The sequence below is a fragment of the Papio anubis genome, chromosome X (assembly GCF_008728515.1).
Source record: "Papio anubis isolate 15944 chromosome X, Panubis1.0, whole genome shotgun sequence".
NCBI lineage: Eukaryota > Metazoa > Chordata > Mammalia > Primates > Cercopithecidae > Papio > Papio anubis.
In genome coordinates this window covers 3,071,047-3,098,671 of record NC_044996.1, presented here as the reverse complement: position 1 = coordinate 3,098,671, position 27,625 = coordinate 3,071,047, and the positions used below count along the sequence as shown (strand labels likewise).

The following is a 27,625-nucleotide window of genomic DNA, read 5'->3' as shown; positions in this document are numbered from 1 at the left end:
ATTGGAAGACTCAGGGTCTAGGTTCTCTCCATATTTGAGATTCCCACTTCAACATATGGCTTTCAGGGTCACCAGGGCAAGGAAAGAGAGAGCTTAAGGATAGTAAACTGACTCTCAAATGCCTCATCCTGGGAATAGTCTGTGCCACTTATGTTTGCATTTCATTGTCTAAAACCAGTTACATGGCCCCAACTAACTGAAAGGAGCCTGCAGATTGAAGTGAGTACTACTGACTCTGTCTCAGAGATCATGCAGAAAAGCACGGTTTTGAGCAATTTGGAGAAGTACAAGGGACTAGAGTTGCTGAAAGATTCAATGCCTTATTATGAATTATTGCTGTTACCACAAATGTAGAGTATACTGATGTCAAAAGACTATCTAAAAGAAAATCCTCTGGTCAGGTAGAACTTAACCTGAGGGAGGAGCAGAGAGCACATGGCTAAAGATACAAGAGTACATTAATTAGGGGCTAAGGGGGGTTATGTAACCCAAAATGATTTGAGGACAGGTGCAAGACTAGCAGGGTGTATTAGTCGGTTCTCACACTGTTAATACATACCCGAGACTGGGTAATTTATAAAGGAAAGAGGTTTGTTTAATTGACTCACAGTTCAGCATGGCTGGGGAGGCCTCAAGAAACTTACAATGATAGCTGAAGGGGAAGCAAACACATCCTTCTTCACATGGCGACAGCGAGGAGAAGTGCCAAACAAAAGAGGGAAAAGCCCCTTATAAAGTCATCCAATCTCATGAGAACTCATTCACTATCACGAGAACAGCATGAGGGTAACCGCCCCCATGATTCATTTACCTCCTACCAGGTTCCTCCCATGACACGTGGGGATTTATGGGAACTACAATTCAAGATGAGATTTGGGTGGGGACACAGCCAAACTATATCACAGGGGTAAGGGAGTCAGGTAAGAAAGCAGTCTTTCTCACCAGGTGTACCACATGTGGCCACTCTGGCTGTGCCCTCCACAACTCCAGGAGATATCCGTTCACAATTTGTACAGGATCAATGTTTCTCACCCCTTGGGAACAGGGGCAGGAATGCACACAAGTTAGCCATCACCATCCTCACTGAGGGGCAGAGTAGCTGATGGCAGCAACGACCCCAGTGTAGAAATAAAGGTCTATCCATCTGTGCACTAAAGCTTCCTCCTCCAAAAAAGTCTCTGCTCCCTGTGCTTATCCCCTTCTGTTTCAGTGAGCTTCTGAATAAGGTGTTTTGCTGTTGTTGTTGGATTCAGGGAAACAATTACTTAATAGATAAATGGAAAGGTTTGTTCCACAATTAGACCAGGGGAGCTTAGGCCTTCTAGTAGCTCTATCTGGTAGTGACTGCAGCCTTTCCAGATGGAGAAAGGAGAAATCTGACAGGATAAGGGAGGTGAGGTACCAAAGCTAGGAAGTTGTGATGGAAAGGGAGCCCCTTTTGTCTGGATTGTCCCATTAACAAGTAGGCATTATTATCACCCCCATATACCAGATGATAGAGTTGAGCTTCAGAGGCTGAGACACATGCCTATGTATAATAGCTGGTGACAGAGCTCCAATCTAGATCTTCAAGTTCATAATCAAATGCCCTTTTAATACACTATGATACAACCTGTCTTTGGGAGAAAAACTCTAGAGTTAGTGGAGTATTCTCACTGCTCCTGCCCTTTCATAGTTAGGGAGGGAGATGCTTTTAGAAGATGCTATACCTAATGCAGTACCCATTTCTGCAGGCTTGCGGGGAGAGAGGGAGCTGTGACCTACATAAACTGTGAATTCCCAGAAAAAGTGAAGAGAAAATATGGAAACTCAGAACCAAAAATTCAGCACCCCCTCCCTTTGTGACAGTTAGTCAAAAGTGTGGGTCACATACTGAATGCTACAAGTGAAGGTAGGTCTGTGTCTTCACTGTCAGACAGCATTCTGATTGATTTAAGGTTAGGCAATAGAGAAGGCTTTCCTGCCCTCCCACTCTCCACTCTTGGAAAAAGAGATTTCTGTGGTGGTGGTGGTGGTGGTGGTTGTGGGGGTGGTGGTGGAAGAGTCCTTAAGGGTACATAAAAATGCTTGTCCCTCAAGTAGAATAAATGCATGAAGGATTTTGAGCCAAACACAGGAGCTCTAATGCAACTTCCCATATGGAGCAGAATTTCCTCTATTCTACCCATGACAAGAGGCCATTCATTCAGTCTTTGTATAAACAGCTCTAGTAACAGATAAGGAGCCCACACTCTCAAAAGACAGCCTATTTCATTTTTAGCTCGGTGTATTATAATATAAACCCCTGCAGGAATGTTACTCTGCTCCAGCATGAGATAGCCCAAGGAGCAAGTGCATATAGTGAAGCCCAAGTGTAGCAAGACATCCTGAGAACCACAGAACTGTTCATTTTGTATATTTTTCCTTAGAAATAGTGAATGATGGGGGCAGGGTAAGCAGAAGGGAACTTTTCTACAAAGATTCACTTCTATTCTGATTTCTCTTAAGAAGCCATATATAAGCACATTTCTCCAGCCTTAGACCTCAGCAGCAACTAGCATTTTACACCCATGGAAAATATTTGCCTCTTTGATGGCCCATGAGATGATGGACACACACTGATAGAACAATGGCCTTCCAAACATGACAACTAGGGAGGGCTCGTGGGTGTCAGGTTATTCTAACAAGTGCCTTTTTCAACTTGGAAAAAAAATGAGTAAAAGCATTCTAAAGTCCAGGGTCTAACTTCCATCCCCTAGTCTCAGTCTCTCCTGTTCTTGCTCTAGGTCATGAACTCATTATTTTTAATTGGACCAGTAGTATAGCCTTCTTTGTTTCCGGCTTTCTTTATGGCTTTCTGGCTTTCTTTTCACTATGACGTGTCTAGGAGTAGATTTCTTTTTATTTATCTTGCCTATGATTTATTGGGCTTTTTGAATTTGTGAATTCAAATTTACAGCCATCATCTTCAATTGGGACTTCAATTAAATATATGGCAGACCTTCTCACTCTATTAATTGAGTCTCTCATCCTCCCTTTTTTATTTTTCCAAATAATTGGTTTCTCCAGACAGAACTCTGGGCAATTTCTTATGACCTATCTTCCAAGTCAATAATTCTCTTTTTAGTTGTGTTTAGCCTTCTCTTAAACCTATTCATTAAATTCTCAAGTTTCATTGTTATAGTTTTTAGTATAACTAAACTAGTTATAGTTTCGTTTTTTGCCTTGATTTTTTTCAAAATAGCTCTATTAGTCTTTATGATTTTCTGTTCCTTACAGATATTTTCAAACTTAATTTTAATTTTTTGGAATAAAGTGAATCATAGTTATTGTAGTCTTTGTCACGTAATTCTGATACCTGAAGTCTTTGAGAGTTTGTTTTTGTTGTTTATTCTTTTCTACTGGCTGTCATGGTCTATGTTTTTCCTTTTATGCCAAGTTATCTTTGACTATATGCTGGCATATTTTTGAAAAATTATTGTACAAATGATTCTAAGCCCAAAATGATAATACCTTCCAGTAGAGAGTCTTTTCATTTGCTGGGGGTATTTTCAAATGCCTGAGGATACTACTTGTCCAAGGCCATTTTAACCCAAGATCATGGCTTTAGGTTCCTTGGACTGCCCACATGATGAGTATCTAGGTTTACAAGACCACACAAGGGCTGGTTACTTATGGGTCGCCATTAACCCAAAGGGGTAGCCACTCAAGGTTTCAGCTGAGAATGACAAGAATGCTAATCAAATCCCCTACTTCCTTGGACCTTGAGCTTTCACTTTTTTCCTTATGATGCCACCAAAACTGCAGCTCAATTTCATAACTCTCTTCCAGATTCAGTAGAAGCCATCAGGACAAAAGAGGATTCTAGTGCTGGGCTTTCCTCCCTGGGTTCTTGTCTTCTTCTGGATTTTAGCCTCAGTATCTCTCAGTTCTTTATAACAATTATTTCTTTCTACATTCAGCCAGTTTGTTTCATTGTCCTCACTGGAACAGTTAGTTCAAGCTACCTAGCTGGCTATTATCAGAAGGAGATGTGTGCTCTTCTTGCCCCCAGTCCCTCTTCCTCCCAGTGTTTCCTTCAGTGCCAAGGTGCCACTCTGATTGTGTCATTCCCTTGCACAAATCCTTCAAAAGATTACTGTTGACTCTAAAATAAAATACAATTTTTTATTTTGGAAAATTAGGACCCAGATACTTTCTCTTGCCTCACTCATTACACAAGAATTTATTGTGCACTGAGTGTGTGTTGCTTACAAAGTCAAGTTCTACCTAATCTCTCACCTCTTACCTATTTCACCTGTTTTCTTACCTCCAAACTTACTCTACCCTCCAGCCAAACTGGAATATTCACTGTCGTGGGCAGAGCTGGGTCAGAACACAGATGGGCTAACTTCCAGATGAGTGTTCTTTGCTCTACACCATTATCCTATATTCAGGCTTAAGCTTATGCAATCTAGATCTTTATGGATATTATAATAAATTAACTAGACAAACGCTTAATAAGTACAAATTATAATGGCATTTTTGTATTTCTTGTTGCATTTTGCCTATCCTTTTCTTGTGAGTCAGAAATTTCAATGAAGCATTACCTCTAGGGAGACCCGAAGTAGGGGAGGGCCTTCTGGGATGTAAGTTCTGGAAGAGAATTCATCGTTGCCATCAACTTTTTGTCGATCTTCATAGTCACAAGGGTATCTAAGAACAAAATTTCAGGCTTCAGGCTTCAGGCTTGTTTCCTCTGACAAGTGAGGGACCAGACCAATTGCCTGTGGAATTTGATTCCTCAGTGCTGGGAACATCCCACATTCAAACAAATCTACTCCCACCTGCTGGTGGTTGCTTGAACTTCCAGTCAAAGCTGACTTAGACTGAAAATGCACTCTTCTCGAAGTAAGCAAACCTGGAAATACGAATTTTAGTTTTGGCCTCCGCTACTGTGTGACATTGGGCCAATCCCTTTTTCTTCTTTGGGCTTCAGTTTCCCTACATTACAACCAAGGTGGCTGGACAAAATGCCCCGGAATGGCCCTAACATTTTTGGCAAACAAGGATTTTCTCTACAACGACATCTGTGTGACCAGAGGTCATGGGGCAGGACTGATAGCAGTAGGGGTGGGTTTAATCTGCTCTTATATGTGATCCTGACAAATGGGTCCCACCATCCTTTTTCTTACTGCAATGGACAGGGAAAGAGGGGAGATGGGAAAGAAAGGTGAAGGCAGGAAACTATGAGCGACATTTTTAATAAAAGTACGGTTCTAAAATGATTTTAAATGGGGAGTGGTAAAAGAGTTAAACGCTCAGCTGTGCAAAATCGCTTGGCCTACCAGGTTAAGTCATGCTTTGCTGGGCACAAGCAATCTCAACTCATTTCTTCAAATACTGAGGGGGAAAAAACGGGGAGATGTTTTGTTTCTCAGTGAATGTTCAGTTAACCAAAAGTAAACCTGAAATCCATTTTGATTGCAACTCTTCTCAATGGCATGATGTGGGAGATGGCATGCTGGTGAACATGGCAGCTCTATTTGTTGATTACCCATTTGACCTATGAGCTCTGGTGAGGTCACTTTCTAAGCTTTCTGAACTTGCTTTGTCATGGGATAGGAAGGACATAGGAAATTGGGTGGAGGCATTTCTTATCCTCCACGATTTTTCTGTCCCAGAGGGGCAGTGTCTGAGGTAGTGGAAAGAATAAGAGCCCTCTAGTCAAGATGCCAGGCTTTTCCATATGATGGAGTCAGAACGCAGGAACATGAGCATACCCTGGTCTCCAGTGCCTAACTCCCTTGAACACCCCCAAACACTGACCTTGGCCTTCTTTTCCCCTTCTGGTGTCAGCCCTGAACCATCATTCTGCATCCCCCAGCTGATGAGACACGACCACATCTCAGAGAGACCCCAGTTGGTGAGCCCTTCCAGTTCCCTGAGTCGTTTTCCTGAGTACCCAAAGTTGGGGTGAAGAGCACTCGAGGAAATTTAAGTCTTAAGCAACTCTTGGGCTCCTGTAGCCCAATGTCCGTTCTGATGGAGGAGCATTCCTATGTGGCCGGAGCCCTGTAACAAAACCCATTAGGATCCCCCTTGACCTCACTCAGAGGCAAGGCACGCGGGGTTACTGGAGGCTCAAGGGTACTGAGTGACCAGTCGTTGGGTACTTCCTGATCCCCCAAATTGTCCAAGTCTTTCAGAATGCAGATTCAGCCATGGCAGTCAAATTACCATACTCCCTTCACCATAAATTACAACTCTCGCGCACAGGCTCTTTCTTCCAAGAAAAACACACATTTCACGTTTTGCAGAGAAGAGAGAGGACCCAGTGCCCCTTGAGGCGGATTCCCCGCCCAACCCCTGAGGAGCCAGCCCTCCTCCCCCTCCCCCAGCCCGGCCCCGCCCTGTCTGTGTCTGGAGATGGCCGGGGAAAGACTGCAGAAGCCTGAAGGGGCGGGGGCCGGGAGGCGCGCAAGCTGCGGGCGGAGGCAGGAGCGCGCGCCTTTTTGTGCGGCTCCTAGCACCTGTCCGATTGGCTGGGTCTGCGCCGCCGTCGGAGTGGGCGGAGCCAGCAGCGAGCTGGGATCTGTGCCCAGTCGCAGCCAGGAGTGGCAGCAGACGGAGCGCACCTCGCAGCTGCCGGGCGCGCCCTGGGGGGAGCTGCGTCCGGCAGAGCTGCTGGGTGGTTGCTTTTCCCGGGCTCTCACCTCCGGTATCCGGGCCTACCCCCGCAACCCCTACTTCCCTTGCCCTCGCTGCTCTCTCCGTAGAGGCGACTCTGGGGAAGGGCCAGCAATCCCGCCTTCCCCGGCCCCAGTAGTGATCCACTCCCCACCCCACCTCTGTCGCTTTTCGAGGCCCCATCTCCCGCGCCTTTAGGCGCCCAGAACGCCCCAGCCATGGGCATCCGAGGCATGCTGCGAGCCGCCGTGATCCTGCTGCTCATCAGGACCTGGCTCGCGGAGGGCAACTACCCCAGTCCCATCCCGAAATTCCACTTCGAGTTCTCCTCCGCTGTGCCCGAAGTCGTCCTGAACCTCTTCAACTGGTAAGCGGGCACCGCCAGGCTAGGCATGGCGGGGACGGGAATGGAGACGGGCAGATGACCTCTGGCCTCTTGGACGGAGCGGGCTGGGGGGGAATTGGACCCGGGCTCGCTGAGCCCTGGCGCCCGGGCCCTGCCTATTGGCCCCTAGAAGGGGTGAGGTGGGAGTGGGGTGTTGAAATGGAGCCCTGTGCTTCCGCCCACCTGTTACTGCGGAGCTTGACTGAGCCCTGCGTGTGCCCAAACCGCAGCCCGAGGGGTGGGGGCGGGAGTTGCCCTCGTCCCAGGATCTGCCCATCCATCCCCAAGGATTTAAGGTTCCCGGCAGCTTTCCCCAGCTTTGGCACCTGTGGGATTGGGGAGGAGGGTACAGGATGATGGGCAATTCACAAAACATAGACAGGAGAGACACCTGTTTGAGTCTACATTTTAGTACATTCCCTGAGGCGCGCGCGCGTGCATGCATGTGTTGAGGGGGTGAAGGACTCTTTCCAATGCGGCAGATAGAAATGATTAACTCAAACCCATCGGAGCCCAGACAGTGCGATCGTGTCTGAATAACCACGAATCGTGTGGTCTGGGATGGGTATGCTTTTGTACTTAGTCGTGTGAAAATATTTGAAGATTCCGGTTTTTTTCTCATTTTGATTTCAAGTTTGTTTGGATGTGCGAATATCTGAAGCCTTTACATGTAAATCACACAGAAATGTGTATTTGGGGTGGCCACAGATCCTGAGCTTTGGCACATGGGTAATGTGTGCTTGGAAACAGGTGGGAATGCATTGCTTTAATTTGGGAATAATTCATGTACACATTTTGGAATGTTGCAAAATGAAATTTTTGATTAAAGATGATTAGGAGTAATTTTTAACAATGTTTAAATGGCAAGCCAGAAATTAACATGTACTCATAAAAGGCGGGGGGGGGGGGGGGGGTGGTTTGGCAAGGTTCCAGCAAACAGCCCTGCAGTGCCCAACATACCATACTGCGCCAGTGAACATGCACACATGCGCGCGCGCACGCGCACACACACACACACACACACACACACACACATTTGCAGGGGCTGACGTTCCCTGGGCAATGCGTCAAAGATTCGAAGAGTCACAGTGATGCCGGGGCCTGTTCTGATTCACAAGCCCTGTTGGGGAAGGAGCCCTGTTGAAGGTCTTGGTGAATTGGGTGAGCATGTCAGAGATCTCTGGAAAGGTCAGCTCTCCGCAGAGCTGGGTTGGGTCCACTTACCTATGCTCACCCAAGACACCTCCAGGGTGGAAGCACATGCTTAGCAAGAGAGATACCTGCTCCCAGAATAGATGTCTTTCCGAGGAGAGCTCTGAGCCCCAAGAATCTGAAATGGTTTGGTTGGATGAGGGTCATAAATCTCAGCTACACCAGCAAGGCTCTCTCTGTGTGTCTTATGCCATATGCCAAGTCTGGAAAACAGAGGTGTACAGAAACAAGGTTGACATAAAAGTGACTAAAAAATGCCCAGCCCTAGCCCAGGTAAGGGAAAATGTGACTTTGAGCTCATCTTACGAGGGCACTGAGAGTGAAAGATGACTTTTCCTGGGGCAAGCAGGTGCCCCTGGAGGGAGGACCCCCACCAACCTAGAAAACAGCGCCCAGGCTGATTGCAAGATGGGGCTCTTGAGGGGGCTGAGGTAATGCATTTTTCTGAGGGCTTTCATCTGCCCACTCTTCTTCGTCTCCCCTTCTCCTACCGCCTCCTCTCTTCAACCCCCACAAGTCCTGCCTGGTAACAGGGATCCAGTCTCTGAGCCCCACCCTCTGGATTAAAGCTGGGAAGATAGGGGGGAAGAGGAGTCTGCGTCACCACTGCGCTTCTGGCTGACTCACCATGGGGAGGGAGGGGAGCAGGGAGAGAGAGTGTGTACACATATGACTGGACATGTCTGCGTATGTGCTGGAGAAGAGAAGGCCCTAGCAAGGCAACCACTGGCAAGTCGGCCCCAAATCGACCAGCATTTACTTATGACTTCTCTGTTTCAGCAAAAATTGTGCAAATGAAGCTGTGGTTCAAAAGATTTTGGACAGGGTGCTGTCGAGATACGATGTCCGCCTGAGACCGAATTTTGGAGGTAAGCCATATCCAGACACAAGAGAACTTGGGTTAGGTGTCCTAAAGCAGAGACACAGCAAGCCAGCCCTGCCCTGTAAGCTGACCAGTGGTACCCGGTGGGCTCTACACCTGTGCCTCTCCAGATCCCACCTTCCTGACTCTGCAGAGACCAGCAAGGAAGCACCCCCAGGCCTTCTGCACCCTGTAATATCTCTCACTTCTCTGCCTTCAGATACATGAGGGCCTTCTACCTCCTCCACACTCCCCTTACAATGGTGTGGCTGGCAAAGAGCGAAGCACAGAAATGAGTGTACAGGATGCAGCGTGCCGTGTTTCTCGGGCTAGAGTTTTCTGCTCCAGCTCCTGGGAGGACACATATTCTTCTACTTGAGCACATTCTTCACACCCTGGGCACTTGTCCCATTCAGCCAGTTCAAAACTGAGAGCATGGTCTTTTCTGTCTAGTGTACTTAACTCACCCAGGCACTGGACACTTCCACCTCAGCTCCCTCATTCCCAGTCTATTCAAGACACCGCAGTCAGTGTGGTCTTTATAAACCCAGATAGATCACCTCAGGAACTTTTAATGGTTTTATCTAACTACCAAATAAAATCCAAACTCCTCAGCCTACTACTCAGATCTCTGGTGCTGAAATTAAAAGTGACAAAGAAACCGACACACAACCCCCCAGGAAAATCATACATCAGTTCCTCCCCCATTTTCGTAATTAGCCTCCCATTTAAAAAGGGCAACTAGCCTGTACCACACAACTTTAAGCGACAGGCAACCTACCCTGACCCCGCATAGCAACGGCAGCATTCCGTAGCCCAGGGGACACCTAGAAAACCTAGATCAAGGACAAACAAAAGAAACGGTCCATTAAAAAGAGGTTAGTTACATTCCAGCTCAAAGGAAGCTCCCACTCTAAAGGGTTAATGAAAGCCAATGATCTGCATTTATGCATATGAATAGAGGTCTTCCAAATACACTTGGTCTCCACCCTAAGAAAACACAGCTGAGAGGATTCGGCCCTTGGGTAGACCAGTTTGGCCTGGGGAGCGCCACCGGGAAAACCAAGGTGGTAGCCCTGGGCCCTCAGCTTCGGAGGTGGGACCCTGAACTGGTGCTTCCCCCTTTGCTCCCTTGCTCCCTCCAGAGTCTGAGAGCAGAAGGCACAGCCCGAGGGATTAAAGCTGAGAGCATACTGGGAAGCTAGGATAGAAAGGCCAGAAGGCAGGCTCTTTCATTGCAAAAACAGCAGCGTGTCTTCTGGGTGGGTCCCCGAGGGATAAAGGTCTGGCCATATGGGAATCCAAGTGTTAGAGTACAGGCAGCACGTCCTTGTATGGCAGCGACTTTGGGATCTTTTGGATTAGTTGCACCAAGCACCAATGGGTGACATGGGAATAGCTACTTCGTTTTTTTGTCTTGCCTTTCTCACGTTTCTCAGCAGAGGCTGACCAACAACCATTTGAGTACACCAACCACATTCTCCCCACTGTTTCAGGGCCAGGTTGCCATCTCTGCAGGCATCCAGGGCCGGGGGAGGGAACAGGGGCAAGAATCAATCTCTGGGGAGGGTTACCCTAAGCTTTGTGGACGTGCACACCTGCAGCGTGTGAGAAAAACTGGATCCCTGGCTTGATTTAGCCAAACAGATGAAGGTAGGAGGGCAAGGAAAACTCAGGACTTTCTAGCATTTAAACAGAAGGGGGCACCACAGGCTTTAGGTTTGAGGCTGTTGCATGGTGGGTGTGGGAGGAGAGACCAGTTGATGGGATAGCTGGGCCAAGGCAGTCTGCGTTTGGGGACTCCAGGGCTCCCCCACTAGACACAGAGTCAAATTCCCCTGTGTCAGAGGTGGAGTAGAGTTTCAGGGCATACCTCCCCTCACTTCCGCACATATACCCCACATGCAGAGGCCTCACTTAACTGTGGTCCAGTTCAAACAAGAGCCTTATTCCTTCCTTGCATATGGAGGACAATGAGAAGAGGAGGAGGATGAAAAGGAGGAGGAGGATCCAGAGAAGATTAACAAAGCCAATTCCTTCTGGGCAAGAGAACTGGGACTGTGCATTGTGGCAAAAGACCACCCTTGAGGGCTTCACCTAGCTTAGCACCTGGCATGATTTAGGCACCCCATGTTGTGAAGGAATGAAGGAGATATTTTCATCATTCCTTCATTCATCTGCTAGGTAGGAAGAGGAGTTGAGGCAGCAAAGGTTCCAGGAGAAAGGGAGGTGATTACTCCCACCACTTTTCCTGCCTTCCTGAGGGGGCAGGGTGGGACAGTGATGTACTGGGGCCACCATCCTAGACGTGGTATTTGGACTCCTTATCAGGACGTTTCTCATCCCCCACCCCCACCCCCACCTCTCTATCCATTTAAGGATATGACATTTCTCATGCCCCCCACCCCCATTATCCATTTAAGGATATGGGATTCCTCATCTAAATTCTCATCCTGACCACTACTAGCACAAAAGGTTCCCCTTTAAGGGGATAACTTAGAAGAATGTCGCCTTCCTCTGAGCTGCATCCCTGTGCTACTCATGGCTTGGTGAGGGGAATGTGAACTGCATTTCAGCTCCCGCTTTCCTTTCAACTAGGAGTCCTAGTTGAACTAGGTTTCTGGCCTAGCCCTTCGGGGTCGTCAGCATTCCACCATAAGGAAAGGAGTTGCCTGAATCATGCGGAATGGTCTAGAGAAGTCTAACACTGAGGTGTAGCTGGCTGCCTGGCCCCTCTGGAGCTTGTTGCCTGCTTAACACAGCTTCCCTTCTCTAAAGGCATGTGGGGAGCCCAAAAGGCAGTCATCAAGAACTGTGTTTCTCGGAACTCCTGTCACCACATAACACTTTTCTGGGGCTTGTTCACAACAGGCCTGGATGCTGGAGTCTGGGCTGTACCCTAACACAGAGGCTCATTTATTTCACAGCTGCCATTCAGATGCTTATTCCCAATAGAGCTTTCCTTTGTGAAGCTTTGGGTTTGGAATAACACATTTCTCTCTTTGCAGCTCAGCTTCTGGGCAATCAGCCTGCAGTAAAACCAGCAGGCTGAATTGCAAGCATCATGCATGTTTCCCTAGCAGCAGTGTGATGTAATACATGGAGACTTAAGGGCTTTGCTGTGGGACTGGCTGTAGAAAGCTTTGAGCTGAGGAGCGAACAATAAAAATGCATTTGCCCACAGTGCCTTACAGTTTACTACATATTTTCACATCCATGAACACATGTGAGTCCTGCAAGTGGACAGTGCTAACACCTGGGTGTGAAAAAAGCTAGGAGGCAGAAGTACACTAACACAGACATTCACACACTGTCACACTCACACATTAACACACACAATTACCCTCTCCTGTGCACTCACCCAGTCACATGAACACGCTCACAAATTCATTCTCACACATAGACACACCCACTGAGCATGATCACACGTTCACTTTTACTCACATATTAGCATGCTCACATACACCAAACACACAAGCCCACATACACACATGATCATATGCACGCATTCACTCAAACTCAGACATGCTCACAAACACATGCAAATTTATTCACATTAACACACTTACATGCACACACATTCACTCACACAAACATGCTCACACATCCAAACACCTTCACGAATTTATTCACACACTTTAACATGCTCACACACACACACTCACACATTTACTACACACGTTACATACAATACCACACTCAAATTCACTCACACATTAACACATACACACAAACATGCTCCCACATCTACATACACATATGAATATACTCACATTCACCCACACACAAATATGCCCACTCACAAATTCACTCAAAAACACGACACATATAAACATCCTCACATGCAAACACATGCTCACACATACACACATAAACATAATCACACCTTCATTCATGCAAGAGCATGCTCACATACATGAAAGCACTCGCATATTCACTCACACACGTGAACGTGTTCACAATATACTCACAGATTCACTCACCTGAAAATACGCACATCTGTATTGATAGGTGCATGGACATTAACATGCTTACACACACACTCTTGCATTCACCCACACATGAGCATTCTCACATCCACGAACATGCTAATATAGTCTTCCATATACGTGACTGTGCCAGTACAGGTGGACACATCACTCAATACACAAATATTCTCATGTACACTTATGTCAACACAACTAGTTCACAAACATGAACATGTGCATGCGTTCACTCACACATGGACATACTCACAAATACACAAACACATGAACAGGCTCACATATCCTAATACATGCACACACTCACACATTCACTCACACTTCCACACAAACACATACTTATGGACATGCTCATAGGTTCAGTCCCACAAAACCACCCTCACATATTCACACACAGACATCCTCACATAAACTCATATGTATATGTTCACACATTCACTCTCACACACAGACAAGCTCACAGACATGCATGGTCATACCCTCACTTGCACATGAACACAATCATACACTCCCACACGACAACACACCTACACATATTCACATGCTCACAGATTTACTTCCATACAACACACTCAAGAGCACAAACATGCTCACACATTCACTTACACACAAACATGCTTACACACACTGGCACATTCACCTGCACATGAACACACAAATTCACTCACATGCACGAACATACTGATATACACAGCTCACACAATCACACACATGTACTCCCACAAACATGCTCACACATTCACTCACACACATAAACATGTGCACACACAACCATGAATCTTGGCCCCTGCTTTGGGGCTCATTGCTTTTCAGTTTTTATCAGGAAAACGTTTCAAAGGAGTGCTTCATCCCCTTACGTTCTCTTTCTTTTGCCCTGACCCCTTCCTTTGCACATATCGTGGGCCAGGCCTCGCTCTAACCATGAGATCAGCGCTATCACTATCCCCATGTTACCCATGAGAAGACTAAGACTCAGCAGGGTTAGGCGACTTACTCAGGATCACACAACTAACAAGTGTCAAAGAAGGTTCAAACCCAGGCAGTCTGGCTCCCAAGTTTATGCTCTTAATCTTTATTTTACCTTTCATGTAATTGCGTCTTTCTGTCTTCTAGGTGCCCCCGTGCCTGTGAGAATATCTATTTATGTCACCAGCATTGAACAGATCTCAGAAATGAATATGGTAAGTGTGTTAGTTCCAGCCATGGGGTTGGGAACAGAGGACATGGAACAAGGAGCAGGCTCATAATCCAAGTCCAGTTGTTCTGACCTGTGACAGAACTCACATAAAGGAACAAGGTTGGTTTGGGACACTGCAGCCACTCAGAATAAAAACTACATTAATTCAACCCCTCCACAACACCACATCCAGAAACTCGGTTCCAGATGGATTACAGACTTAAAAGTGAAAGACTTATGAAGCTTTTAAGATAGTGTAGAACACTGGCTTTGTGTCTTGCAGTAGGATTTCTTTGAAAAGACACAGAAAACACAGACCACACAAAATAAATCTAGTAATTTCAACTACATTGAAATTCTGTGTAACCAAATTTATGGAACTCCTGTTTTACAAAACAAACAAAACCATTATAACAAGTGTGAAAGGATCAATCACAGTGGACTAAGATACATGCAGCATGAAGAACTGATATTCAAAATATGCATCATTTTGTGAATTAATGAGAATATTTTTAAACCAATAGAAAAATTATCAGAAAATGTGAACAAGAATATCACTTCTGTGGAGAAAATTAAACAGCAGGTAAATATATGAAACATATGAAAAGATGCTTAGCCTTGTTAGTCGTGCAAAATAAAACCACAGTGAGAACCCACTACATACCAGATTAGCAATAGTCAAAAGTTAGACAATACCAATGTTGATGAAGCAGAAGCATTGGGAACCCTCTGCAGCTTTCTGGCTCTTGGCTCTCGGCAGGGATATAAAGTGGAACTTCTACTTCATCATTTTTATTTCATCACGCTTTTGGTATGCCTATTCACATGATAATCTGTGTGGTACATTCATATATTATCCAGAAAATCAAGTGAACAAATTATAATTACACATGTCCACCTGAGTGAATCTCACAAAGATAATGTTGAGTGAAAGAAGCAAATTATGAATACATACAGTATTATTTCATTCAGATAAAATTTTAAAAACAGGTCCAACTAAGCAATATGTTTTCCAGCAATACATAGACAATAAAACTCTAACACAAAGCAAGGGAATTATCATAAAATCTAGGATAATGGTTGCTGCTGGGGATGTGAGGGAAATATATTCTAGAAGAGATACATTGGGGTTTGAAAGTTATTGGTAATATTCTGTTTCTTAACCTGGATTTTAATTACACAAGATACATTTTATTCTTTCTTTAAACATCTGTATGTTTCATGCACTTGTATATAGTTATGATATACTTCATACACTTGCATACACACGTGCATGCACACATACACACATACCCTACACACACCAAGGATGGAGCGCTGGACAACCAAACTTACAACTGGGGTTTACATTTATCTTCCCAGGACTACACGATCACGATGTTTTTTCATCAGACTTGGAAAGATTCACGCTTAGCATACTATGAGACCACCCTGAACTTGACCCTGGACTATCGGATGCATGAGAAGTTGTGGGTCCCTGACTGCTACTTTCTGAATAGCAAGGATGCTTTCGTGCATGATGTGACTGTGGAAAATCGCGTGTTTCAGCTTCACCCAGATGGAACGGTGCGGTATGGCATCCGGTGAGTCCCCTAGGGGTCTGGGGATGTCCCAGCAGACTTCCTTCTTCCTACGGAATATTCTACAAACACACTCTAAGGGACACACAAAGGCACCCACTGCTTTCCAAACCTGTCTTGAACTTCCCCCTTCACTTGTTCGACCTAGTAGCCAAAGTGGAAATTTCAGTTTCCCATAGACACCCTTAGCTGTTCTGTCCCCACACCTTGGTTTCTGCTGTTCCTTCTGTCTGGATTGGTCAGTCCTTTCCCCCTTTCCATGAATTGAAACCTTGCCCACCCTGAAATCCCTAACTCAAATGCCCCCTTAGTCAAGAAGTCCTCCTTGATTCCCTCAATTGAAAGACTTCTTCCTCCACCTTAGTGTTGCATGCATTCTGTTCTTTATCTTTGTCTTTTCTCTCCCACGCAGTGAGGGAGGGAGAAGATGAATGCTGAAGTCCATGCAGTGAATGAGGGGGCCTGCTTTTTGCCATCAGTCATATTTGCATCATGCAGGGCCCCCAGGAGTGCGGAGGGGCAGAGTGTGTATGGCATGGGTCTCTGGTCTATGGCTCTCCATACACACAGAACAATTGCAAGCTGAAACTCCTCACTAGTCTAGTTATAGCATAGGAGACAGTCACCAGGGTTCTCACAGTGGCATCTCCTACGAACTGTCTCCAAAGACATATGCAAGAGATCAGTTTAGCTCAGAAAATGTGTCTGAGAAGTAGCTACCAAGGTTCGGCTCTTACGGTTTTTACAGATCTAATCTGGGTTTCTCTTTCTCTGTGGAGCTCTTGCTCCATTCTTTTCTTTTTCCATCCACTTTCCCACAGACCCAGGCTCTGGAATCAGAAAATAACAAGACTCACAGGGAACAGGTCACTGGTCACACTTGTTCTACTTAAAGGAAGAATGAGCTGAATAATGCTACATGGAGGATTCATAGAAGGGAGAAAAACACACATGCACTCACACGTGCACGCATACACCATATCCAGTGTACAAAATGGAAATTATTTCAAGGAAGCAATTGAAAGGGACTCAGCTGGGGTTAGCAGATGAGAAGGGCAGAATAAGGGATGGGGCAGAACCTCTCAGCTGAGGCTGTAGAGAGCTTGTGTTTTATCTTCTCTCCCACTGGACACTTCTCCCACTTTCTCAGAACCTCTGAGACCCCCTCAGGTTCTTCTTCTTCTTCTTCTTCTTCTTTTTTTGAGATGGAGTCTTGCTCTGTTGCCCAGGCTGGAGTGCAGTGGCATGATGTCGGCTCACTGCAACATCCACCTCCTGGGTTCAAGCAATTCTCTTGCTTCAGCCTCCCCAGTAGCTGAGAATACAGGTGACTGCCACCCCACCCGGCTAATTTTTTGTATTTTTAGTAGAGACGGGGCTTCACTGTGTTAGCCAGGATGGTCTCCATCTCCTGACCTGATCTGCCTGCCTTGGCCTCCCAAAGTGCTGGGATTACAGGCATGAGCCACTGCGCCTGGCCAGATACTTCTTATGGATGCTCCCACCACGTTGCAACTTAAAGCTCCTGCCCACTTCATGTACTGTCAACAGTGCCATGGCCCACCACAGATATGTTTATCCCTTCTGTCCATTTCATACCCGCTGACATTTTGCTAGTCCCCAATACCCACATAGGCCTGCACCTCTGGCTTGTGTACAGATGTGGCCAGAGGCAGGCCTGGATTGAGGCTCCCAAATGTACATGCACACTTGAGACCAGCACTTCACATTGTATCTGGAGTCTCAGCTGATTTGGTGTAGCACAGTTTTCTCTTGCTAGCCTCACTCCTTCTGTAGGAAGCACCCCTTTCCGTCTCTGCATTCAGTTTCCTCCAGGGCCCTTCCCATCTGACACCCTGCAGTTTTCTGACGTGCCAGCCATACATGTGTTCTCTGTTTATGTGCTGCCAGGTCTCTTGGTTACTTTGAACCATACAAATTTCCTCTCTCCTTTCTACACATGGGTCAGTCCTCAGGGTAACTCTTCCCTCCCCACCCCTGCAGTTTCCTCAGCAATGGTTGTTTGCCTAGGCTTGACTCACTTTCTCCTTCCTTTTTGTTTTCCTTTGCAGACTCACCACTACAGCAGCCTGTTCCCTGGATCTGCATAAATTCCCTATGGACAAGCAGGCCTGCAACCTAGTGGTGGAGAGCTGTACGTATGTCTCTTATGGCCCCCTCTTCCCTACTTGGGGCTGTGGTGATCAGGGAAGCAGAGGCTAAATTGACAGTAAAAGGAACAGTGTATCTCCTGTGCTCCCTCCCTCCCTCCATTCTCTCTCCCAAAATAAATAGATGATAGAGGATAGATAGATGATAGAAATAAGAGAGAAAGATGGTAGAGAGATAGATAGGTGATAGATGATTTATTGATGGATAGATGTATAAATATGGCATCTGGGACTAGGTGGTCTTTAGAGCATAAACGGTCCTCTGGGAAAATGTCACCTTCCTATTGGGAAAGTGTGTGCAAGTTAGTGGGTAGGAGCTTGTAGCATGTCTTTTTTCTTTCTTTCTAAGAATCTGAGACTACCTCTGTTTCTCTCCTTCCCAGATGGTTACACAGTTGAAGACATCATATTATTCTGGGATGACAATGGGAACGCCATCCACATGACTGAGGAGCTGCACATCCCTCAGTTCACTTTCCTGGGGAGGACGATTACTAGCAAGGAGGTGTATTTCTACACAGGTGGGTCTGACCCATTCCTTCTCTCCTGTCTCATGTCTCCCTTGCACCTCCATAAACTCCTAGTGGCCTCTGATTTTGGCTCCTAATCTCTGATGCCTCCTTTTCCATTTCCTACTGGTTCCAGGCCCCCTTAATAAAGCCCCAGTGGCTCATCCACTGCCAATGAGGAATGGCTGTGGAAGCACTTAGCCAGGCTCACAACACTCTGCAGGTGTAAAAGATTCATGCTCCTCTCAGGGCTGGTCTTTCACCCTCCATCTGCTTGCACTTTGGGAACATCTCTTGCCTCACCCATTCCAAAACTTCACCTAACATGGAGCAAGTGAGAAAGGAAGCTGGAGAGAGCAGACTTGCTATGCTCATGCACCTACTGAGATATGCCATTGTCACTGACCTGCTGGTGCAACAAACAGAACCAGATCCGTGGTCTGCCCAAGCTGGATGCCTCTGGATGGAGTATTACAAGCTGAACTGCCCATTGCTCTCCCCTCTTCCCCTCCTTCTCCATCCTGTACCTCTCCACCCTGCACCTCTCCACCCTGCAAATGCCCCTCAGCCTTGCCACCCTAATTCCAGCATGTCTCCTTGCCAGGTTCCTACATACGCCTGATACTGAAGTTCCAGGTTCAGAGGGAAGTTAACAGCTACCTTGTGCAAGTCTACTGGCCTACTGTCCTCACCACTATTACCTCTTGGATATCATTTTGGATGAACTATGATTCCTCTGCAGCCAGGGTGACAATTGGTAGGTTCTGTCTCTGTCCCTGGACGGAATTTGGGTCATTTGGCTCAAAAAAAGTTGAGAGTAAGGAAAAAGTACCTGGAACAGTGTGTGACTACACAGGCAAGGAAATAAGGATTTTTCCAATAGACATTTGTACCTACGTACAGGTGCACAGCCAATCCCCAATAGAGAGACCAACATTAGAGACAGATGTGAAAAAAAAAATCAAGGTTGCAATCTTGGCCTGTTGAGCCCCGAGTACCAGAATTCATTATTTCTTGAATCCATAAGTAAATGGACAAGTCATAAGTTTAGATCATAGGGGCCATTAAAAGCGGGCTAAATCACAGGGTGTCTGAAAGAGGAGCTGAGGAAATGAGGAAAGCAGCAGAAAGACAGCCTGGTCAGGATTAGGAAGACCTTGTACTTTATGTCTAAGCATGGGGAGCCATGAAAAATTTTTGAGCAGTACCAAGAAGAGACCTAAGAGATCAACTCCCTGGTTTGTCTGGCCCCACCCAGCAGAATGTCAGTGTGTCCCAGATCCAGGTCTGGTTTCTCCTTCACCATCTGTGGGCAGACTCCTCAGCCTCCCTCTTTAGGAGTACATTCTGGACTAAAGCTTTATATTTGTGTGATAGTTTAGGGCTCAGAAAACCTTCCCAATAACTAAAGAAAGGCAAAAGGGAAAAGAGCCATCATAGGACAAGGTGGGGCTGAAGATGTCAATTGCTATGAAGCCATGGCTGGAGGTTTGAGACTTGACCCTAAGAGCAATAGGAAGTCATTGAACCATTGAAGCATAGGCTGAGTTTAAAGATGGGGGAAAAGGAATAAAGAGAGAGCTGAAGGCCTTTGCTGTGGGCCCTCCTCATCCCAAATACGATGTTTGGCTGTGGGCCCAATAGGTTGCCAAGAATCTTAGTCATCAGAGGAGACTAAGCCTGTACTGTGTTGCTTACAGGCCTAACTTCAATGCTCATCCTGACCACCATCGACTCACATCTGCGGGATAAGCTCCCCAACATTTCCTGTATCAAGGCCATTGATATCTATATCCTCGTGTGCTTGTTCTTTGTGTTCCTGTCCTTGCTGGAGTATGTCTACATCAACTATCTTTTCTACAGTCGAGGACCTCGGCGCCAGCCTAGGCGACGCAGGAGACCCCGAAGAGTCATTGCCCACTACCGCTACCAGCAAGTGGTGGTGGGAAATGTGCAGGTTTGACTTTTTGACTGACAATCAGCTTTCCCTGAGCACCTCTTGAGCCCAGGCTTAGCGCTTTTGACCCTTTTGCATTTCTTAGCTTTTTAAATATGCACACACACACGGGCGCACATGCAAAACACACACACACACAGAGCACACACACAACATATAAGAAGTAGTACTATTTCCCATCACTCTTTTATAGATGATCATTGTCCAAGGTCACAAGGCAAGTAAGTGGCAGAGCTAAATTTCTCCAGACCTTTGGACTGAATTTGGTCCACTTTGCATGCTTCCAGAGCAGGCAATGAAGCTGGAAGGGAAGATGGGCACAGGGAGGCTGAAAGGAAGACAGTCACCGGAGAGGCTGGCCTACCTACCCCTCCTTCCTTGGCACTTCAGACTCCCAAGGCAATGCTGAGGCTTTTGCTGTGGGCAGTATGTTAATGCCCAGCTACCTCCCTCCTTCGCAGAAAGCCTGGTCCTGCCTACCTGAGCAGGCATCCACCCACCACACAGCACTCCTGAGGGAGCAGCTGCCCCCAGCGAGACACTGGTTTGGCAGCCTCCATAGCCTTCCCTTGCATGCTAACAGCCGATTGGTCCTGTTCCTCACCCCTTGAACACCAGAGACCCCAAGAGGAGCTGGCTCTATCTGTCAAAGAGATCAGCAGTAACATTGCAAGTGCTGATGAGGGAAGTCCCTTCCCTCCTCCCTCCCCCCAGTGCATATCCATCTAGGCGATATGAAACTGATGAGCCTATCCATTATCTCCTCAAAGGATGGCCTGATTAACGTGGAAGACGGAGTCAGCTCTCTCCCCATCACCCCAGCGCAGGCCCCCCTGGCAAGCCCGGAAAGCCTCGGTTCTTTGACGTCCACCTCCGAGCAGGCCCAGCTGGCCACCTCGGAAAGCCTCAGCCCACTCACTTCTCTCTCAGGCCAGGCCCCCCTGGCCACTGGAGAAAGCCTGAGTGATCTCCCCTCCACCTCAGAGCAGGCCCGGCACAGCTATGGTGTTCGCTTTAATGGTTTCCAGGCTGATGACAGTATTATTCCTACCGAAATCCGCAACCGTGCCGAAGCCCATGGCCGTGGTGTTACCCATGACCATGAAGATTCCGATGAGAGCTTGAGCTCAGATGAGCACCATGGTCATGGCCCCAGTGGGAAGCCCATGCTTCACGATGGCAAGAAGGGTGTGCAAGAAGCAGGCCGGGACCTTGATGACAACAGTGTCAAGAGTGGCTGCCTTGCCGTTGAGGAGCAACTCAAGTGTGATACTAACAGTACCTGGGGCCTTAATGAGGATGAGCTCATGGCCCATGGCCATGAGAAGGACAATAGCTCAGAGTCTGAGGATAGTTGCCCCCCAAGCCCTGGGTGCTCCTTCACTGAAGGGTTCTCCTTTGATCTCTTTAACCCTGACTACGTCCCTAAGGTTGACAAGTGGTCCCGGTTCCTCTTCCCTCTGGCCTTTGGGTTATTCAACATTGTTTACTGGGTATACCATATGTATTAGTCCCCCAGTGCTCCAGAAGGGCAGGAGCACTGGGCTGTGCTCATTTCACAGTTTCTTTTGGGTTTTTCCCTCTTTCCTTTGTTCCTTTTATTTTGTGGTTATTTGGGCAATCCAATGAGTTCATACTTCTCTTTATAAACATGAGGTGGGGAGTAACTGGAAAGAACATGTTCTAGCTGGAAGGGAAGGGATTGAGTAGGAGTTGGAGGTAAACAGCACATGGATTTCCTTTCCAGCTAGAAGACTCTCACCTTTTCAAAGACTTGTAACAAGGAATAAGCATAGAAAAGCCCCTGGAAATGTTTAGAGGACAGAGAAGAGCCAGGTTGGGGAATGGGGCAAGGATCTGGGCCTTGCCCATAAACGTTTCTGGGGGCTTTTCTGTCCCCACTGAGGTGTCAACATTTCTTTTTCATTACATTTTTTCTTCTTTTTTTGTTTCCTCCTAGGGATTATGGATCTTGCTCACCCTCTGCTTAGGGCTTTATAGAAGAAAGTCAAGCTGGGTTGGGCTGGGGTTCACAGCTAAAGGGCTAACCATGGCTTGGAAGTTCAGGGAACTGCCTGTAGGACACTTAGGGAGCATTTGTAAGTGCCTTTCCCCCACTGTATTTGCTGCATTTGAGTGTGGTGTTTAGATGCAAGGGTGGAAGGGGAATGTGGGTGAGTGGGGCTGCAGAGTGAGACATCAGGATGAGAGAGCACATACCCAGCTTGTGGGGTTGGCAGAGGGTGGGGGATGATGTCAGGTTGGAAATTACACAGTTGAGCTGGCCTCTTCGGAGGGATTGGAACTTGTCTTGCCTATATTTCTGCTTCAGAATGCTTGACAATAGAGATTCAATACATCTGTCTAAGTGAGGAGTTAGCTTTCTATCAGTTGCTGAGTTGATCACCAGTTACAGCACTTGGTGAATAAACACTAAGGTTAGGATAATTCACACTTGCTCTTTTACCATCTGATCTAGACTAGCAGATGACTATCTATTGTAAATCTATATACTAATCCTTTCTATTTGTCTAGTGCATAGTAAGTGTCAACAAGCTCCCTGACCCATTACATCACTGAAGCCTCACAGGAGCCCTGTAAGCCAGGGAAGGCAAAGCACATTGTCCCCAGTGTTCCAAGGAAAATGAATGGAGCTTATGCCGCATGCTTAAGGATGTGCAGCCAGTGAGTGGTAGATCCACCCCACTTGCTCTTTCTTGTCTTTTTTCTCCTGACTCTCAACTGAGGAATTCCCTTTTCTTCCCTCCCCAAAGAGGGTGCTCCAGAGAGCCCCCACCACATCCTACAGCACCTGGGGCATCTCTGCAGGAATAGGCTGGTGACAAGCCAATGAACGTGATGTGAGCAGGTGGAGAACACACTCTGCCCACTGAGCAGGGCCCCTAACGGAAGTAGGACTGGCCAGCATTCCAACTTGCCAAGCAGCTCCACCTCACTGATGGAGGTTGTGAGGGAGTGAACTTCCCTGAGCACTCAACATATGCCACCTCTTCCTCCCTATGCAGTCTCTCCCTCAGTCCCTTAGCCCTCTACCCACTCACCCTTTTAACTGTGCTTCTGTGTTTGTGTTTCTGTATATACCTGGGTGTATGCATATGCATCAGGGTGGGTGTGTGTACATATACAACCATTTGAGAAGCTGTACAGTCCTGTGTCTAGTGGTGTAAATCTACATTGGTGTGTATAGAATTGTATCTACAACATGTGGATGCATGCCTGTGTGTGCACATCCCTGTAAAAGTGTGGCTTATGTATGTGTGTGTGTGCTTGTGTACACTGGGTCTATGCTGAGTGCATGTATATAAGGGCATGTCTGCGTATCTATGTTTATCTGATTTGGATGGGTGTGAAAGGAAATACCCCTGAAAGCATATGTATTCCCTGTTGGTGACCCTTCTAGAATCACTAGAATTCCCTTGGCCTGCTCCCATACGGTGGAGGGGCCCTATTTGGCCGGGCTGCTTAACTGACTGTTTCTTTCCAACTTCCTGTTCCAGGGAGCAGCATCTCCCGGTTCCCTTCCGCTCTTTGCCCTGTCCCTCCATCCATCTGTGCTGTCTCCTAGATAGAAGACTGAGGAAGTGAATGTAGTCCTAAGAAGTGGTGAGCTAGTGCCTTGAGGTAGGAAGTGGTCAATCCATGGAAGAAGCTGCAAGTACTGAGCATTTCACTTTGTCCTAGAAGAACATGTTTAGGGGTAACAGGCTGGGGAGTGAGGCTGAAAGAGGCATTGAGAATAGACACTTGCACAGTCACACACACATACACACACACAAATCTTGTATGACATTTGAAAACAAGAAAGTTACCACTGGAAGAGCTAAAATTGCCTCTTTATTTTTGGATACCCCATATAGAGATTCAGGTTGAGGGGAGAGCAGTGACCCCATGTCTGAAGCTCCCAACATGGCTATTGACAAGCTGGCTTCTTGGAGCCTAAGCCTTGGTTGGTTGACGTGGATTTGGGTCTCCAGGACCCTGGAGATGCTTTCATCCTTGTGGCAGCAAGCAGTTCATTTGGGATAAAGCCATAAAGGGAGATTGGAGCAGTGGAAAGAAAAGGAGGGTTTTAAGATTTGTCTGGAAGCAATGCACATGAAGGCTTCACAGCACAGAGGAAGGGCAGCGAGGCCAGTTGTAAATATCTCTATAGATCCATAGAGCTAGATATAATATTATACCTTAAAAAGAATATCTTGCCCTAACGTGCTGCAATGAGAGCAGTTGAACTCTACTGCGACTCATACTCTGTAGGTTAAGTGTCAAAATGAGGTGGAGATTTGGCAGTGACACCCTTTCAGGAACATGAACCTTCTGAGTTTGCTACGGATTTGGTCATTTTAGCCTGCACATTGCCAGATCTCCCCTTGTTGAGTCTTGTATGTGGTCTGTCGTCTGCGTCATTTGAGTCCTCAGCTGTCCCCAACCCCTTCCCAGCCCCACCCCAGCCTGCAGTCACCCACCCCCCATCCAGCTGGCTGCCTCCATCCCCTCCCTCTCGTCACCTCACACCAAGTAACTCTGGAAATGCAGAATGCTTGGTAGTTTGGAGCTTGGGCAGCATCTGGGATGCAGCAACCCCTATTTTACTCTTCTACCCACCTTCCATTTCTTTCCTTCTCATCGACTCCCCGCCCCCGAGGATCCCTTCTTTGCCACTATCATGGGAAGGATACCCCTGTCTGTCTTCTGAAGTGTCATTTTGTTGTAGGGATGTGTGACACATTTCCTACCAAGTTCTTGCCAGTTCCATCTGCCGCTGTTAGGTGCCTTTGCACAGGTCATGGATGATCTGGTGGGTCTTAATAGAGCTTGTCAAATGTATTCTTACAATTCATGTCATCTTGTTAATAGCAGGGCTGCAAAGTCTTTGCATATTTAGAGCTGAGCTTTGCTGAGACTATGGCCATTCCTAATGAGGTTTCCTCATTCCATATATATAATAGCTAACCCTTAAAGCTATTAACTAATGAATGCATTTATTAAACTATCCACTCGCATGGTACCCTGCTGTGGTGATGAGCAGTAACTTTCTAGCGATTCCATAGCCCAACATCAAAGGAAATCGTGACTCGTCCTACTAAAAGTGTAGTGTGTTTGTGTTTGTTGTGTAGTGTCCTGTGATCAATATAAAATCTGTATTATCAGTGTTGGGTTTTCAGGGGAGGGTGTTAAAGTTTCTCTTTGATAAATTATGAAATAGCCCCATTTTTCAGGGTCACTTCTATTGACTCAATTTGTGTGAGACTTTGCACTCACTATCTTGCCGGACGGACTGCATGCCCAGGATCAGTAATCATCAGCAGAGCTAAAGGTGCCCGAATTTAGCACAACTGGCTGTAGTGCCTGACATAGGGCAGTACTGGGGGATTCTTCAGAGGTCAGCCAAGTCGGTAACATTCTGTGAAGCAGATTAAATACAGTAAAATCAAACACATGCAGGTCTTCAGAAGTGATGCTGGGCCCAGGCAGTGAAAACCAAGAAAAGAGAAGGACCAAGACCTGGGTGTTCTGGATGACCTGACCAAAAAAGGGGCACAAAGCAGCAGAGCTTCACGAGGTGACTAGGTGGCTTCTTTGTCCTCATTAAATGTACATCTTTGCATGAAAAAGACCTTGACTGGTCCGGACTTTAACAAAGTAAAATATGAAGAAACATAAAATTATGCTTCTGAAAAATATACTGAAATAAAATTTTGTAAATAGCTAAAAGAGAAAAATAAATATAATAGCAAGTACTCTACCAGGTCATTGTGTTTCTTCTCTGTTGGATTAGAAGATATTGCACAGGACAGCTGTCTGGGCCCAGGAAACCTCTGGCTTCCATCACTCACTTCCCATGGCCTTCCCACAGCTTTGCACATCGACCTCCTCATACCCCGGGACAGTGGAAACCACAGTTTTCAAGCTGAGGGGAATTAGCAACAACACAGTTTAAATTAGTTTTGATTTTTGCAGAAGCCATTCTTAATCTTTTAAAACAAAACTTTTAAAACAGAACAGGCCACTGTGGTGCCAAAATACAAAGTGGAAGTTTAGTTCAATTTTACAGGGGGAGAGCCCCGACTTGAGCCCATAAGTCAAGGCTGCAGTGAGCCATAATCGTGCCACTGCACTCCAGCCTGGGAAATAGAGCAAGACTGTCTCAAAACAAAACAAAAGGGTTGGGGGAAAGAACCTAAAAGAAGTGATATCTTCCAAGGTAGTGTTCTCAAAGAGAAACAAAAGGGAGTAGAACTACGCCAGCTTCTTGGGAAGTCTCCCTCCAGTATCACTCTGGGTTGGGAAAAGAGGTTAAAAATTTATTGGAGATTATGGACCCCAGCTCTCCACCCACCAACTCCTCCCCACCCGCTTCTCTCAGAAGCACTCTGTGTGCCCTTGGACAAGACTTTGTTCATTTGGGAGCCTCTTCTAGTCCTGTCTCTCCCTGGCCCCTGACCAGCTAGCTAGCCCATTCTGACCCCAGGCCAGGTGCTCAAAGCTGTACCCATTAAGGGAAGATTTTCCCTTGCCACTCTCTTCCCAGACCACTCCCAGGTGTGCCTGACATGCAGTGGCATCCATTTTCAGCTTGTACGCACAGACTGAACCAGCTCATTTATAAACCAGCTAGGGCCCTTTCCCTCCTACAGCTGGTCATAAAGGGCTCCCCCATGTGGCCACAGGTACAAAGTGGGGAAGGAGCACTGGTACTACTGTGATAAGTGGCGTAGGGGTCAAAGCCATCTGCTCATGCAGTTACTTGTGCTTTCTGGTCCTGCACAGGCTGGGAACAGGCCAGCACTGTCATCCCTGCTCCTCTCAGCCCCTGGATGGGAGCAGCCCCGGGGAAAGCATGGCCTCCACACAAGTACAGTTGTAGCTGATAAGTAACAACGCCTACAACAGCAGATTCTCTTACTGGAGAGGTGAAAGGCACACCTCCATGGCCACCACACAAACACACCTTTCTATTGCTACTGTTGGTCTGCCTCTTAAAGCATAACATTTTTCACCTAATCAAAAACCCTCTTGTTACTCTAGTTTGGTATGGGCCAGGCCTCGAGAAATCCCACCCTGATACACTCTCCATGGAGAAGTATGTAAATCCTTTCGTGAAGAAAGTGAAATCTCCACC

The 27,625-nt window shown here is 46.7% G+C and overlaps 2 protein-coding genes across 2 annotated transcripts in view; both read left to right on the top strand.

The window, feature by feature from the left end:
- Positions 1 to 27,625, top strand: part of LOC101024933 (melanoma-associated antigen 4) — a 463,021-nt gene that overhangs the window by 328,517 nt on the left and 106,879 nt on the right. The gene's annotated exons all lie outside the window — the stretch shown is intronic.
- GABRQ (gamma-aminobutyric acid type A receptor theta subunit) lies at positions 6,562 to 26,236 on the top strand. Its single transcript, XM_003918429.4, has 9 exons — positions 6,562 to 7,015; positions 9,026 to 9,114; positions 14,204 to 14,271; positions 15,630 to 15,850; positions 17,920 to 18,002; positions 18,402 to 18,539; positions 19,132 to 19,284; positions 20,228 to 20,484; positions 21,255 to 26,236. The coding sequence occupies exons 1-9, from the start codon at positions 6,867 to 6,869 to the stop codon at positions 21,993 to 21,995; spliced, it is 1,899 nt and encodes a 632-aa protein (XP_003918478.1). The 5' UTR covers positions 6,562 to 6,866; the 3' UTR covers positions 21,996 to 26,236.